Below are 16664 nucleotides of genomic sequence, written 5' to 3'. Positions count from 1 at the left end.
AATAAATTCCCACCAGTTCGTCATGTGCTAGGAAACAGAGTCCCTATATAAACCAACCTCCTCCTGTACACGACCCTCTGTGTTGCAGAGACATTAGAAGCCTCTGACTCCTCTCTCTCCTCTCTCTCTCTCTCTCTCTCTCTGTGAGCCTCTAGGCTCTTCCTTGTTCAACCGTCCTTAGAATTTTGTCACCGCCATGTCTCCTGTGCTAAGCTCTCAAGGTCTGGTCTTAGCAACCGCCATGGCTATCTCTAGCACCTTCGTCTTTCTTGCTTTCTCCAGAAAACAAACCCTCCCGCCAGAACCCCAAAACGCGACAAAGCAAAGTCCTACTCTGCGGTCTTGCTTGTCTTCAGGTACGTAAACTTGGGTTTGCTCCGTTTCTTTTTCTTGTTCTTGAAGACTCTGGCAAAGATTTCATCTTTACGGTTCTTTAACTTGTTGGTTTGGTTTGTTTCAGGTGATAAGAAGAGGGATGGAAAGAAAAAGAAAGTGCGTTTTGCTGAGAATGTTGAGGAGGAAAAGATGGTAGAGAGAGTTATGGAGTCGTCGACGTCGTCTAAAAGAGTCGAACAAAGTTGCAGAAACCAAATTCCTCAGAATCGAGTTGCCTTGTACAATGGAATTCGTAGAGACCGGGTGCAGAGGATGGCGTGTTCATATTGAATACTGATTACCACAGAAAGTCTTTGATTTTTCTTGCTTTTCTTGGTCGGTTTCGTCGCTGGTACAGCAAGACTGAAAATTTTTGGTCTTTCTGTGGTTGTAGATTCTCCTCTTACTTTTCTTCTTTTTCCAAATGTGGTCTGTGAATACATTTAGTCATTTACATTGAACTTTGTCCTGCACTCCTGCTGGTTCCTTTTTTTTTTTTTTTCCCATAAATGTAGAATTATCCATTAATCAATTGGAAAAAGAAACACTGAAGGGAAGCGGTCACGGTTATCTCAAGTGGTGGGCGTTAAGAAAAAGAATTTGGTTTGGACAACAAAGATCGGGAGTTAGATTGTTGTTCAAAATAAACAACATACATCAGGATACAATAAGGACCAAACTACGCGAAAATTAGCGGTTACATATTTTTTCATGAGTAAAAAAAATAAATTAAGGATAAAATAATCAAATTACACAAAAATTAGCGGTTACAGAGAATGATTCAAAGACCCCCAAAATTATACAAGTATATATGTATTTTCGTCAAAGTAATTTACAAATATTTAACAACATGTGCCGTTTTAGTTTTTCTACTGACGTTTTAAAATGGATATCAACCGCTTTCATTTATTTGACTGACGTTGAAACTATTTAATGGAAGATAACGCTCCAATCGTCCACTGAAAAATAGTGTTGTTCACCGACACTTTCACTAGTTTCTTTTAAATTTTCTTTCTATATTCTTTCAATTTTTATCCATGAATCTCACCTTCACTGCTCAATTTAGAAAACAAGGCATCCATCATAGAAACTACGTGTCACTGTTGAGTTTATGGTTCAATGCCCCCATTTCTGTAAGACTTTGACACAAGAGTTGTTAGCATTTTGTTTCATGTACAAATTTACAACTACATTGGCCATTGGTTAATAAGTCCATGAGTGTGAAGTTCTAGTTTCAAGTGTGTTAGAAAAGTGTGAATACAAAAATGGTCCATGTACTTGTTTGAGTTCAAGTATGAAAAGAGGGCAACTAGCAAAGCAGGGGAGCTTAATCATTGAATAAGAGTTTGTTGGAAGATATGATTTTACAACTAGCCTAAGCTGCCAACTTGAGTTGACCAAACCAACTGTATGGACTTGTGGTCATCATTTATTTTGGGATTAGAAGTTTCCTCCTTTTTTCCTATAACAATTAAAAGTAGTGGCTCAGAAGTGGCTAATCACTTGGCGCATTGCTTTCATTCAGTACAAAGTCATTATGTATTGAGAGAAGCTAATATTATTTTAGATGTCTTTGTTTCTCTTAGGCATGGCCAAAAGTCGCTGAAAATGTTGATCCATTCTTTACATTTAGAAGTTTCATCTGCTTTTTATTTTGATAAGTTCGGCTCTAATTATGTGAGGGACTTTATGTTGTAATTTTAATTATTTATTTATTTAAAAAAAAAATAAAAATAGAATAAAAGGAGTGGCCGGGAACCTTGAACTTAATTACGACATGTGGCAGGTAGATAGAGGGTGGGTGCATAACAGGTGTGTATTGTATAATATGGACCAAGTTGATGTTTGGCAATTTTCTTTTGCTTTGATGAGTTGATAGATGGGCATTGAGGACCACAGGATAAATAACGTTGAATTCAAATGGCCAAATATCAGGTTTTCGGTTATGCCATTAACTTATAAACTTGTTGTTCAGACAAAAAAAAAAATTATCAACTTTTTGGTGAGAGGCAGTTTTCTTTGATTTTGCCTTTCCCAAACCAATTTGGCCAAGTCTATTTGTTAATGAGTTCTGTAAAGAGAGAGAAGAAAAGTGAAAGCAGTATTATGACTAAACTAAACTCAAAACAGTGTCGAGTTAATCATCACAACATGTGGTGTTTCAGTCTGATCGTTACACACCAATTTTATAAAAAAGTTCTTTCATTTAAAAAAAAAAAAAAACAAGAGTCACTATGCAAGAGCAAGTTTTGAAATATACGGACATGTCAATCTGACGTTTAGTTTATCTAACTTACTTGTTCTATTCTCTTTTGTAATGGTCAGAGTCAGTGTGACACTATTCTCTACATCTCTTCTCTTCTTTGTTCAGTGTCGGTGACGCAATACTCTCCATCTCTTTTCTTTCTTAGCGTTCACCAGTGCTTTTCGCCAAGACATAGTTCACCTTTGAAGTGTTTTGCCTCTTTTATCTTTTCTTTTCCTTTGTTTTCCCTGATCCTTGCCTTTCCTTCCCAAAAACTATCCTCTTACCAATTTACATCCAATTTAATTCTCCTTTGTTTCGTTTGTCTTGCCGCTCCATCTCTATCATGCTCTCGTTTGTGCCTTTTTAAATCTTTTATTGTCCTTCGATTTATTCTCAAATTATACATTTATTTATTGATCTATACTATTATTAAGAGAAGAGGTGTTGTTAGCCAAAACTAATTTTTTTCACCTTTATAACCCTCAAATATTAAAATATCATGGATTGCATTTTAACATCATGGATAAAAATATAAAAAACAAAATAATGTTATTAATGTCACCCCTCATCGGCACCCCAGTAGTTAAGTGAAGGTCGTCTATTTATTTTCATATGGTATTATTATTTCAACAGAGGTTGTTATGTCTTTCAATGGTTGGTTCTCCCGATCTCGTCCTTTCGTGGATTTATTTTGTCACTTGAATCTTATAGGAGAATATAATAAGAGCCCTTACAATGATTTATTCTTAAAAATTTCGGGCCAAAGCATTGGAGATCATGAGATGGTCTCGGATACATGCATCATCAGAGATAAATCAAGGCGATCATATTATTATTATGGGTTAGTTACATATAAGTGCATATTTGAATTTTTTTTTGCCATAAGGCCACAAACTATTTTTTTTCCCTAATAAGACCACTAGATTAAAAATGGTGTTAAATTTTAAATATAAAAATCAACATATTTACATAAATGCCACTAGAGTAAAAAGTCAACAATCATTATCTCTCTCTTCTCCAGCGAGGTCTCCAGCCAACTCTGACTGGTCTCCGGTCGACCTCCGGCTAACTCCGGCGGGTCTCTGGCCAACTTTCGGCGAACTCCGAACCACAAAAGCTACTCTGGTGAGATTTCCGGCAACCTCCGGCGATGTCACAAAAACTACTATCACCAGTAACAAAAGTTACTGTCGCTAGCAACAAAAACTACTTTGATGAGATTTCCGACAACCTCCGGCGAGGTCATAAAAAGCTCCTCTCACCAGCAACAAAAGCCATTGTTAACAACAAAAGCTACGCTCCTAAAAACCAAAAGCTATTATCTCCATCAACAAAAGCTACTATCACCTACACTAAAAACTACTCTTACTAGCTACAAACACTACTATCACCAACACTAGAAAGTTGCTCTCACCAGCAACAAAATCTGCTCTCACCATCACCAAAAATTACTCTCATTAACACCAAAAACTATTACCAAGAAGAGCAAAAACTACTACCGAGCATAACAAAAGCTACTTCCAGAGACTAAGAAAACTATTCTCAGAGACTAATAAAGTTGTGGAAATGTAGAGGATATATACAATCAAAATCAAACTAAAATGTTACTGCCATTGGGAAAATAGAAAAGCTACTAACATTAACTTAAAAAGATACTAACGTAGGAAAAGAAAGCGACTATTTCTATATTGAAAAGTCAGTATAACAATTGTAGAGAGTTATTGACTTAAAATCAATCAAACTAAATACAGAAAACCCATCAACATCAGCTTGAAAGATACTAACATAGGTTTTCTCGTTGTGTTGAAGGCTTTTGCTGTTTTATAAAGCAAATAGGTAGATCTATGCATTTTACAATGATTCAGTGACCAATTAACCCACAATACAAGTAGGAAAGTCAATAAACTACATATAACTTTTCATTAATCAATTTCTATAAGAATTTAGGCATATGAATCATGCTATCCGCCCTGATCAAAATCATGCATGACGCAAGTGGACCGTTGGGAAAACATGTGGTTCTGGAGCAGCTACCAATTACAACTTTGAGTTTTTCTATGTTTTTTGAAAACAAAGAAATAGCCGCACCGAGTCAACACCTTGCAACAACCTATACAAATTTCAAACCAAAAATTTCATCAGATCGATCAATCTTACTATGCAAATCAAACAATTTTAAAACTCAACTTTCATGCTCCAATTTCAAATTACAGAATAGAAAAAAGCGTTTTTTACTTCAACAGTGTCTGAACTCTTCGAGGATTTTTGAAATGATACCTGAACTTTCAAAGTTATCAATGTGATACCTGAACTCATTTTTTCATATCAACGTCATACCTGCGGTCGATTTCCGTCACAGAACAGTTAACTATGACCACGTGCCTAGCACGTGAGGCACTTAATGAGGTTAAAAGACTAATTTACCCTCAAAAGTATATACTTCAACAGTGTCTGAACTCTTTGAGGACGTTTGAAATGATACCTGAACTTTCAAAGTTATCAATGTGATACCTGAACTCATTGTTTTATATCAACGTCGTACCTGCGGTCGATTTCCGTCACAGAACCGTTAACTATGACCACGTGCCCAGCACGTGAGACACAAAATAAGGATAAAAATGACCTTTCCCACTTCCTTTAGTTCTTCACGTGTCCCGTCGTACCTTCAGTTCTTCTTCTCCATTTCTATTTCCTTTTTCATCTGCAAAATGCAATTAGATGGGTTGATGACATTTCCTAGCAAAATGCAAAACCCAAAGAAAAACTTGAATCCAATTCTCTGATGAACGGACACCGCTGGGGACTCTATCTCGTCGGAGTTCTGCAAGCACAACTTGCTCAACGGCTTTGCTTCTCTGAATTTATTGCATAAGTTCATGAATTTCAAAAATAGTCCATGTCTTTGTAATTGAATCAAAATCTGCAAAAGTGAAGGAGACTGAGAGTCTCTCTCTTTCTCTCTCTGCAATTCTCTTTCTCTCTCTCTCAACAACGGCGAAAATGCGAAGGATGGTGATGATGGGAGAAAACCCAAAACTGATTTTTCCGCAACTGTGTGTCTGTATATAACTATATTTATCTGTATATGATTTATCGAACAATGGGGCAATGATCATTTCACTGATTCCAGCTTCTAATCAATTTGTCCAAAAAAGAACCGGCCTTTGGTTATTCGCGGCTGTAATATCAGTACTTAGTGGGAGCATAGGAAGAGGTACTCTGGCGAGGCAATCAGTGGCAGTCGGGGCAGGTGAGCAACAATCTGAGGGTTTTACAGCGGCGGAGGTGGATGACGGGGCTGGCAGATGGGTTGTACATAGGGCTTCAAGCGATGACGGGGCATTGAGTGGCGAGGAGCTTGAATTTTTGCAAGGTAGCCATATGGATCTAGCTGAGTTCAATGTGGTTGTAGTCAAGTAGTGCTTGGAAAGGGTTGGGTGGTTGAGAGAGAAGGTGAGATCTGATTTGCGGCCATGGCTTCCAATCGGAGGGGACAAATCAAAGGGAAGAAGACGTCGAAAAAGAAAAACAAGAAAGAAAAAAAGATGGGCTGTACATAGGGCTTTAGGCGATGACGGGGCATTGAGTGGCGAGGAGCTTGAATTTTTGCAAGGTAGCCATATGGATCTAGCTGAGTTCAATGTGGTTGTAGTCAAGTAGTGCTTGGAAAGGGTTGGGTGGTTGAGAGAGAAGGTGAGATCTGATTTGCGGCCATGGCTTCCAATCGGAGGGGACAAATCAAAGGGAAGAAGACGTCGAAAAAGAAAAACAAGAAAGAAAAAAAGAAAGAAAGAAAGCAAAATAAAAAAATAAAAAACAATACTTTTGAGGGTGAATTAGTCTTTTAACCTCATTAAGTGCCTCACGTGTTGGGCACATGGTCATAGTTAACGGTTTTGTGACGGAAATCGACCGCAGGTACGACGTTGATATGAAAAAATGAGTCCAGGTATCGCATTGATAATTTTGAAAGTTCAGGTATCATTTCAAAAGTTCTCGAAGAGTTCAGACACTGTTGAACTAAAAAACCCCATGAAGAACTAAAGGAAGTGGGAAATGTCATTTTTACCCTTATTTTGTGCTTCACGTGCTGGGCACGCGGTCATAGTTAACGGTTCTGTGACGGAAATCGACTGCAGGTACGACGTTGATACGAAAAAATGAGTTCAGGTATCACATTGATAACTTTGAAAGTTCAGGTATCATTTCAAAAGTCCTCGAAGAGTTCAAACACTGTTGAAGTAAAAAACCCTAGAAAAAAGTAGGATTAATTTCAGTTTACCTCCCTGAAGTTAGGGGTCGTCATCATGTTAGTCCCTCGAGTTTCAATTTAATCAGTAACACCCTTGTACTCTCCAAATTCATCAGCCGTGTCCAATTTCTACTATTCCATCCAATTTGGACCGTTAAGTTTGACTTTTGAGGGCTAAAATGGTCATTTCAAGACAAAAAAAAAAACAAAAAAACAAAAAACAAAAAAGAATTTTTTTCTTCTTTTTTTCGTTTTTATTTTTTTGCATTTTTTTTTCTGTTTTTTTCTTTCATTTTTTTTCTTTTTCTTCGCTTATTATTATTATTATTATTATTTTAATAATTTTGTCTTCAACCTATACACCACAAGTTATAATAGGTTTATAAAAACAAAAAAAAAACTCTAGGTGGTCAAAAAGCAGCTCGTTGGTCTACGATATTTGTGATATATCTCCGATAAAGCAACGAATTTTAGGATATATCCTCAATAAAGTGAAGAAATATCTATAAAATATGATTAAAAAAATAAATACATATATTTCTTCACTTTATTGGGGATATATCCTAAAATTCTTCGGTTTATCGGAGATGTTCCACAAATATCGTAGACCAACGAGCGAAGAATTTTAGGATATATCCCCAATAAAGTGAAGAAATATCTGTATTTATTTTTTTAATTATATTTTACAAATATTTCTTCACTTTATTGGGGATATATCCTATTATTCTTCACTTTATAAACCTATTATATTTTATAGATATATTTTACAAATATATCCTAAAATTTTTCGCTGGCTGGTTACAAATAAACCCTATAATAGGTTTATAAAAAAAAAAAAAAAATACTCTAGGTGGTTAAAAAGTCGCTCGCTGGTCTACGATATTTGTGATATATCTCCGATAAAGCGAAAAATTTTAGGTTATATTTGTAAAATAAATCTATAAAATATAATAGGTTTAAAATATATCCTATAATAGGTTTAAAATATAGGTTTAAAATATAATAGGTTTAAATATAATAGGTTTAAAATATAAAATAGGTTTAAACCCTATAATAGGTTTAAAATATAAAAAATTTCGCTTTATCGGAGATATATCACAATAAAGTAAAGAATTTTAGGATATATCCCCAATAAAGTGAAGAAATATATGTATTTATTTTTTTAATCATATTTTATAGATATTTCTTCACTTTATTGGGGATATATCCTAAAATTCTTCACTTTATAAACCTATTATATTTTACAGATATATCCTAAAATTCTTTACTTTATCGGAGATATATCACAAATATCGTAGACCAACAAGCGGCTTTTTGACCACCTAGAGTTTTTTGTTTTGTTTTTATAAACCTATTATAACTTGTGATGTATAAGTTGAAGACAAAATTAAAAAATAATAATAATAATAATAATAATAAGCTAAGAAAAAGAAAAAAAAAACAAGAAAAAAAAATGAAAAAAAAAACAGAAAAAAAATGCAAAAAAAAAAACAAATTTTTTTTTTTTTTTTTTAATTTTTTGTCTTGAAATGACCATTTTAGCCCTCAAAAGTCAGACTTAACGGTCCAAATTGGATGGAATAGTAGAAATTGGACACGGCTGATGAATTTGGAGAGTACAAGGGTGTTACTGATTAAATTGAAACTCGAGGGACTAACATGATGACGACCCCTAACTTCAGGGGGGTAAACTGAAATTAATCCTAGTATATAGGATAATCCATTTCTAAATTACCTTCACCAGAAGATTTTAAGCGATGGAGGTCGGAGATATGGTCAAATCGGAAGATATTGGTAGCAAATCGAAAGATACTTAGTTGGTTAAGATCCACCGCGTTCTTGATCTTGATGCCATGCTTGGCCTCAAGCCTCTTGGCGACCTTGGCCATGTTGATGCTGAGCACGATGACCCTAGGGTTTTGGAAGAAGGCCTTGATGAGCTTGGGCACGTCGGTGTAGGGAAGCTAATCGGACCACCACGGGAGTAGCCATGGCCTAGTCGCCGTCACTAGAGGATAACATGAGAGATCGGGCTCCAACTCTGGCATGAGTCACCATGGCATCGGCTCTTGAATTGCCGACGAGAGAGAGAGAAGAGAGAGAGAGATATGTAATGAACCATATACAATTGGTTTTGTTAGGTGAAAGGATAAAATCGTCAAAGTAGAAATAATTTGAAGATACAAGAAAAACTAGGTTGCCATAGAACTAATTTAAGTTTCAAAATGACACTTGTGTGTAATTTTCTATATTATTATTTAGAGTTTGACAAAAACTTCATACCTTAACTATGATTAAAATATTTTTTGACGAAATGACTAAATTGCATTATTGCCAAAACTTAAAGTTCGATAAATATGTCAATTTGCTTCAAATATATATAAGTAGTTCAAGGCCGTTAGGCCACTCGTATGAGGTAAAATTAAAATATAGTTCTATTTTTTTTTTTTTGAAAGGAAAAGTTCATTGAGTTAGTGATAGAAATTGCTCAAGATGACATCCCAATGTGTAGCATACAAAGACCAAAAAAAGCTTGACCCTAGAGCTAAGATAGAACAAATAAGAAGGAGTATTATACCAGCAAGTTGTTCTTGTACAATAAAACACTACTCTGAAACACTTATAGAGAAACTAGCAAAAATTGAAAGTAAATAATCCTCAACCTTCTAAGGATAGTTACCAACAATGGAACCATTGTCACGACCTTGAGATTTGTAAACCAAAACATCAGAATCTGCAATCTGGGCAAGCAAGAGATCGGTAGACCAATCACAACTAGACTCGTCCCAGCATAAAGAACACTCTCGCCAAAGCACGCAGTTGTGATACTCACAGCTTGATTATATTGAGACTTTAATTTATAGAATGTAGAAATAAGCAATCTATCTGAAAGTAAAAGCGGCACACCAAAAGAAATAATAACAAAATTGAGCCAAAAATCAAGCAAATTATCTCTTGGATCCCAAATCCAGACCCTTAGATAGATCAAGCCAATGGGTTCTGAATTGGGCCAGAGAACAGCCCAAGAATTTGGCCTTCCTGTTGATATGAAAACCCACATGCAGGGTACCCAACCACAGCCACCTATCTCCATGGTCATCACCAATGCAGTCTTCAGGTGTCGTCTCGACCCAGCGCAGCCACCACAGCCACTAAGCCAACTGGTGTCTTGGAATATCGTTGGCAAGTATAGCAATAGCAGACCAGAAAATGAGGCCAAGATCCACTCGACCCAAATTAAGCTCACCAAAAAATGAGGAGGATGAAGGAAACGCCCACATCTAGGCCGTGACTAAAAGCCACCCAGCCTAACCATCACCATCAGCCATCGCTACAAACAGTCACCGTATTGGAGGACAAGGTGATTAGGTCTAAAACTTGGCGCCCGCGGGGGGGGGGGGGGGGGGGGGGGGGGGGGGGGTGGGGGGGGGTAGGCGCGCGCGCACTGAAGGCTCCCGTTGTTGACACATGTTGTTGACGGCGCTAGGGAAACCCCCTCTTCCTATTGTCAAGCATAACCATATAGTTCTAATTGTATAACTGAAGATAGAAATTGTTTAATTAAATATTTATTGTTGGAATTAGTTGAAACCTTCAAAGTTACACATACAAAATAGCAGTCGATGGACTAACAAGTGGAAATTTTTATTTAATTTAAATTAAAGGTTTTATAAATTGGATTTGCTTCTCATAAGTAACTTTTCAAAGTAGATGAACTAGAAAAACTTGAGTTCCAAAAGAAAACTGATTGAGTAGAAAGTTAAGGCAAACACATGGGTTTTTGGCATAAGCCAATGTTGTACTTCACTTGGCCTTACATAGATGGAAAGAAGCCCAACCATAAATAAATTTAGGTCCTTGACCCAACGCACCAAAATGGGTCAAAATTAATCCACTTACCTCAGCAACAAATTATAATTCCTACTCACCAATTTAAGTGCAAAAAGTCAATTTTGCTCTCGTTCTAATTAATAAACTAGATATGCCACTCAGATCGATGACTCTCTCCCTTCCCTCTCTCTCTCTGTAGACAAGAGAATTCAAAGCTTTGCCGTCATCTGACAAAGCACGAAGGTCCGGAGCTTCCATTCAATGATGTCATCACTGCCTGAATTCTCTTTCAAATTCTGTCTTCGGCTGACCGGGGATCCTCCCAACTCGCCACTGGTCGCACACGTAAGTCCCTCTCTCTGCCTCTCTCTTTCTCTCACTCTCTCCGCCCCCTCCCTCCGTTATTTTGGTTACGCCTCTGTTCGGTTTGCCAGAAAAGATTCCCTGATGGAATTAAGTGAAATTAAGAAACATGGAAACTGGTGCTGCAACCAGAACCTTCAAGAGCCTCAGCCCCACAACAGTTATAGAACTTGGTAGCATATGGCTGATCTTCATGTCCCAATTCATAATACCTTTTCTGGTCGTCATAATGGCAACTGATGAAGAAAGAAGAATGGAAGCGGTATGAGGATGTGGTGTTGGAGGATGGACTATAACTTTGTTTGCATATCTTCTCGCCCTCACTCTTTCTCGTCTTCTCCATTTCCATCCATAAAAAACTGAAGGAAGATTGCGTGTTGATTTTGGCCTTGTGTCAAAAACTAAAGCGTTTATAAATGTGTTAGCATGTCTTGGGGAAGAACTAGTGGTTCAATTTAGATTGTCATGAACTAGTGGACATTACCAAGTTTCTAAATCTCTGCGATATTTCCGATATATCCCCCGATATCTCTTTTTTTCGACAGACCGATATATCTAGGAGGGTAAATATCTTATCTGTCACCGTTTCTGCGAAATTTCTCCGACATCGTCAAATATCTCCGATATATTAGATATTTGCGATATATCCCGATCAAGTGAAGAAATATCTGTAAAATTTGAGGTAAAAATCAAGGTTCGAAAAATCGCTAGGCACTAGTCGAGCGGTGGCTAAGCGACTAGCGCCCAGGCGCCTAGGCGGATTTGTATTTTTTTAATTTTAATTTTAATTTTATATCATTTATTTACATAATAAAGACTATATCAAGACTTAATGCCTTAAATAAATATATATATATATTAATATATATATAATTATATATATATATATATATATTTATATATGTGGGGAGTGTGTTATTGTCCCTTTCTATCCACAAAAAAAAAAAAAAAAGTGGGTACACATGCCCTGGACTCAACGTCCAAAAGCTGACCATTGTTCCCACTTCCTACGTGCCCCTTCTATCCACATTCCTATGAGATAAGAAACTTTGACTTTCCTTTGCGATTTATCTCCCTCCACCCACTCAAAACTTTGCTTTGATTTTTCCTTCTTATCTGCAACTAGCCAACAACAATGGTGAGTTTGTCCAGAACTCACTCCACAACGACGCCATCCACATATGCAAATTCCTCAAAAGGGCTTTAATTGCAACACCTCAGCTGTCATCAAGTACTCACCAAGCGCCTCTCCTCCGAGCTGAGCAGAAATACTAAGAAATCTCTCCCCCCTCTGGATCCCGACTAGGCTACTAGCGACGCGCCGCACCATCTTCCGTCAAGCCCTCACAGTCGCCGATCTCCACGGAGCCACCGTAGTCGTCTTCTCCCAAACCTCCTCCCAGATCGCCCAACCAATTCAAACAACTCGACCGCCTAGCACCTAATCATATACCCGCCCAGGCGCCTAGTCAGCTGCCTAGGCCGCCTAGGAGGCCGCCCAAATCTGTCCCGCCCAATCCCACCGATTTACCATTAATCGAGTCGGAGAGTTGCCGCCCAGCGCCTAGGCGGGCGAGTTTTAGAACATTGGTAAAAAAAAAAAAAAAAAAAAAAAAAAAAACTAAGTAATTCTCTAAATGAAAATATGTGTGAAGAGAGATTTCCTAAAGGTAAATTTGAGTGAGGAGAAATCCCCTCAAGGTGAATCTAGGTGAGGAAAAAAATCCCCTCAAGGCGAATCTAGGTGAGGAAAAAAATCCCCTCAAGGCGAATCTAGGTGAGGAGAATTGGATAAATACCCTCAAGGCGATTTTGGGTGAGAAGTAATTCTCTAAAAGTCTCAATGCAAATCTGTGTGAGGAGAGATTTGGTACTGTGTAGTCTGTGACTATTTCTGTAACTCTGTATGTAGTTTGTAACTCTGTAGTTGAATAATAGAAAGAAGACAAAGCCATAAAGGTTCAATTGTTCAAATGAGGCCAAATGACATTGCAGAAGGAAGTCAAGGAATCATATATGGATGACATGATGAGAAGAGAGTGCAGAGTACGGAGTATTAAATTTTGGCTATGCATCTTGAAAAAGTGAGGAATAACGAAGCTACTGTGTAGTCTGTGTCTTAAACCTGAAATTTTTTTTTGGAAGTTGTCTCTTGTTTTAGTGGATCAACATAATTAAAAATAGAAAGTGATATATGATATGAAGCAAACTACATATGATATGTAGTTTTGAAGGTAATTTTGATCATGCCACCCAAGATGAAGACCACGGAGTGAGAACAGCTGGTCATGGTGCTCAAGAGAAGACCCAATATGGGAGGACGACTAGAGGTGCAACTGATGATCAAAGTACCCCATCTGATATTTCTTCAATTGCCTTAAGTTTTGACTCTCTCAGTTTAGGCACAGAGCGCAGTGGGACCTTAAATGAATCTCATGAAGGCAACAATCAATTTGGTTATGATGCTTATGGATATAATTAATATGCAGAAGTATATGATCAGTCATCTAGTTGGGTCCATTCTTATTATCCCTTTATAGGGGAAACAGTCGGTAGCTCTAAAGAGATCTATAACTATCATATTCATCACTATAATTTGCACTATATGGGTCATATGTCTTGGTTTGATTATTGCATTTTCGTAGACCAGCGAGCGGCTTTTCAACCGCCTAGAGTCTCTTTTTGAATGTAGATGAAGCTTAGATTCATATGTATTTATATGTAGTTCTAAATTTCTAATAAATTTACTTTTTTCAAAAACGATATTTTCATACACTGTATCCCCGATATATCCGATATCTCCTTTTTTCAAAGTACCCATAGATATGAAAATACCGATATTTAAAACCTTGGACATTACAACAGGTGCAAACGACTAAGTTTGTCCCCTAGTGGGCTGTGTTCATATATCTTTGTGTTACTGTATTTGGTGTACTATAGTGAGTATATTTGTCAATTGTATCTAGCTAGCATGAGAAATGCGGAGGCTTTCTTGAATTATAGGTCCAGATTAAGCATTTATTCCCCCTTCCAATAAACATATATTGCCCCCCAATAAAATGTTTTGAATTGATGTAATCTCCTCATCTTCTTTCTTAATCAAAGTTTTATTTGTCTAATTTTAGGGAGATTAGTTCCCCTTCCCCCAAATAAACATTTATCGTCCCCCCAATAATTTTTTTATTTATTGGTGGCACTAAATGTTTATTGGGGGACAATAAATGTTTATTGGGAGGCAATAAAAGTCTCTGGCGACCTATGAAATCTCTGACGACCTCTTTGGGGACCTCAAACGATGTTTCCGGCCAAATCCGGCCATCGGATTTGGATTCTAGTGGCCAGTGACCAAAGTCCCGCGAAGTCTCCTATATGACAAAGGGATGATGGCAAAATAGTCTCAAAAATAAATAGAAAAAAAAAACTTAATTGGGTATTAGGGAACAACTTATTAGAGTCATTATGGGTAAGTGGAAAAAAAAAAAAAAAAGTGAGTGGTGTAAGGGGAAAAAAATCTCTAAAATTGGTGTAAAGGGACAAAACCCCAATAAATTTCATAGTGTTATAAACTAGAGAATAAGATAGAGATTGAATAGAGAAGTAAAATATAGGAGGAGGTAGAACTGTGTGTTTCATTCTCATTAGAACCCTTTATATAGGGTAGTGTTTACATCAAAATGACATAACTAATGAGTATTTACAGCAGACAGCCACATATATATAATATTTACAACACTCCCCCTTGGTCCACCAATTTGTGATATAGTGTTGGACGCGCTTACTGTTGCCTCATCAAAAATCTTGCCAGGTAACAAAAACCCAGTGGGACAAATAACCTGGATTTGGTGTGTCGATCACATAGGTGAGACTATGTGTGCTTTGCATAAAGGGGACTCATCATGAACTACAATTCCTGCAAAGGTTAGGGTAGTACCAATAAAACTATGATAATAAATTTTACCTCAAGTAGAACCAATTTCATATGCTCAAATTATAAATAAAGGTATTTGCAAAGAATAACAATATAAAGGAATAATAATTGATACATTTACCTTTATACAATATTCCGAGCATTTGAAATTTAGATTTGGCATACTTAGCCATAAATATCAATTTGTGTAATTGATAATTTTATGTAGACTCATTATGAGCTCTAGATAACTTCATAACTTTGTGGAAGTTAGAATATGTTGCAACAATGTGAGCATGATTTGAATTCGATTTCTTTGTCTTGTCATAGTACTCATTAAGGCAATAAGTCACCTTGACCATAAATGAATGAGTATATATGAACTTTAGACTTTTTGATTCCATGAGTGATCTTTAAGCTCTTTCATTCATTCATGGATTTGCATTTGGCAATATGAATTCATTAAGGATTTGGTTAAGCAATATGCTTATAATAACACATAGGATTTGGGGATTTGCTTTTAGCAATTTGCCTTTAAGATCTTCATATTAGCCAAGACAACATACCATAAGTCTCTTGTCAATATAACATTGTACTTATAGAAAAGTTGTTGCTTGAAGAAGAATGATAAGCCCATGTCTCTATAAAGAGACTTGTGTCATAGTGATTTCAATTCACTTTAGTACACCCTTTTGTAATTTTTAGGGTTGATAAAGTCTAAGAATATCATCTCGTTTACAATATTCAAATATATTGGAATTGTCTCTTTCCAATTTGACTAATATTATAGTTTGTCGACACAGCGAAACGTGGTATAGTATACAACCCTTGATGATTTTCAATAGCGCTATTATAGATGAGATATCAACAAATTTCGATCACACACATTTATATATGCATGCATTAGCTATAATAAGCTTATTCATATTAGGTACTCATGCCTCTTTTAGGGCATTTGTTGTCTCTCAAGGACAATTGTATTAAAGAATGTGAATCTTTGTATAACCTCATGAAGAGAGTTATAGGGCTTGTATAATCTTCCCTTACAGGGAGCTTAAAACATTAGACTTAGTGGATATATTCCATATAATTCACGCCATTACATTATTCTTTCCTCCCTTTAATGGCGGGAAGACTATCAGATTTGACCACACAAAATATGTGTTCATAAATATTGAATTGAAAATCCATTGGTGGGTGGTAGGCCCAAACCAATTTTTAGGTAAAAAAGATAATGAATTGAGATTTTTTCTCAAAATTAAAATGAGACATGGTAGATAAAATCTCACACCAATTCACATTTTTCACAAACAATATTTCTTCCCCTAATGGCGGGAGGATTGTCAATATTTCTCCCCATTATAGTGACAACTCGCAACTATGCGATAAATTATCATTTTCTTGTTGGGAAGATTTGCAACTGTTGTTGTATTATACAACAATGTAAAGTATGTAGATAACTCTACATGATGAAATGCACAAAATAATGACACATTAGTCATGCCAAAATAATTTTACTTGGCTCAATGAAAATTTTACTTCATGATATAGTATACAGTAGTATACTTATAGTTGATTAATACAACTTAAATTAGATGGAAATTTCAACACCACCATATGCAATGGTATTCCACATAGGTAACATAATACGAACTCAGTTGGAGCCATCAATCAAGATCCGCAGCTCT

General features: G+C 36.4%; 1 protein-coding gene across 1 annotated transcript; it reads left to right on the top strand.

Moving 5' to 3' along the window:
* Nucleotides 1-44: 44 nt before the first annotated feature.
* Nucleotides 45-848, top strand: LOC112190006. The gene is made up of 2 exons (XM_024329421.2): nt 45-356; nt 461-848. Exons 1-2 carry the CDS (start codon nt 197-199, stop codon nt 664-666), a joined length of 366 nt encoding a protein of 121 aa, XP_024185189.1. The 5' UTR covers nt 45-196; the 3' UTR covers nt 667-848.
* Nucleotides 849-16664: the final 15816 nt, after the last annotated feature.

This window comes from Rosa chinensis, chromosome 2 (assembly GCF_002994745.2).
Source record: "Rosa chinensis cultivar Old Blush chromosome 2, RchiOBHm-V2, whole genome shotgun sequence".
Taxonomy (NCBI): domain Eukaryota; kingdom Viridiplantae; phylum Streptophyta; class Magnoliopsida; order Rosales; family Rosaceae; genus Rosa; species Rosa chinensis.
The sequence above is the reverse complement of the archived record's forward strand: the minus strand, read 5'-3'. Positions and strand labels throughout refer to the sequence as shown.

Excerpts from the sequence above, each read along its gene's own strand:
- LOC112190006 (XM_024329421.2), top strand. The coding sequence starts at position 197 with ATGTCTCCTGTGCTAAGCTCTCAAGGTCTGGTCTTAGCAACCGCCATG. Across the intron at positions 357-460 it reads GCGGTCTTGCTTGTCTTCAG|GTGATAAGAAGAGGGATGGA; the intron begins GTACGTAAACTT and ends GGTTTGTTTCAG.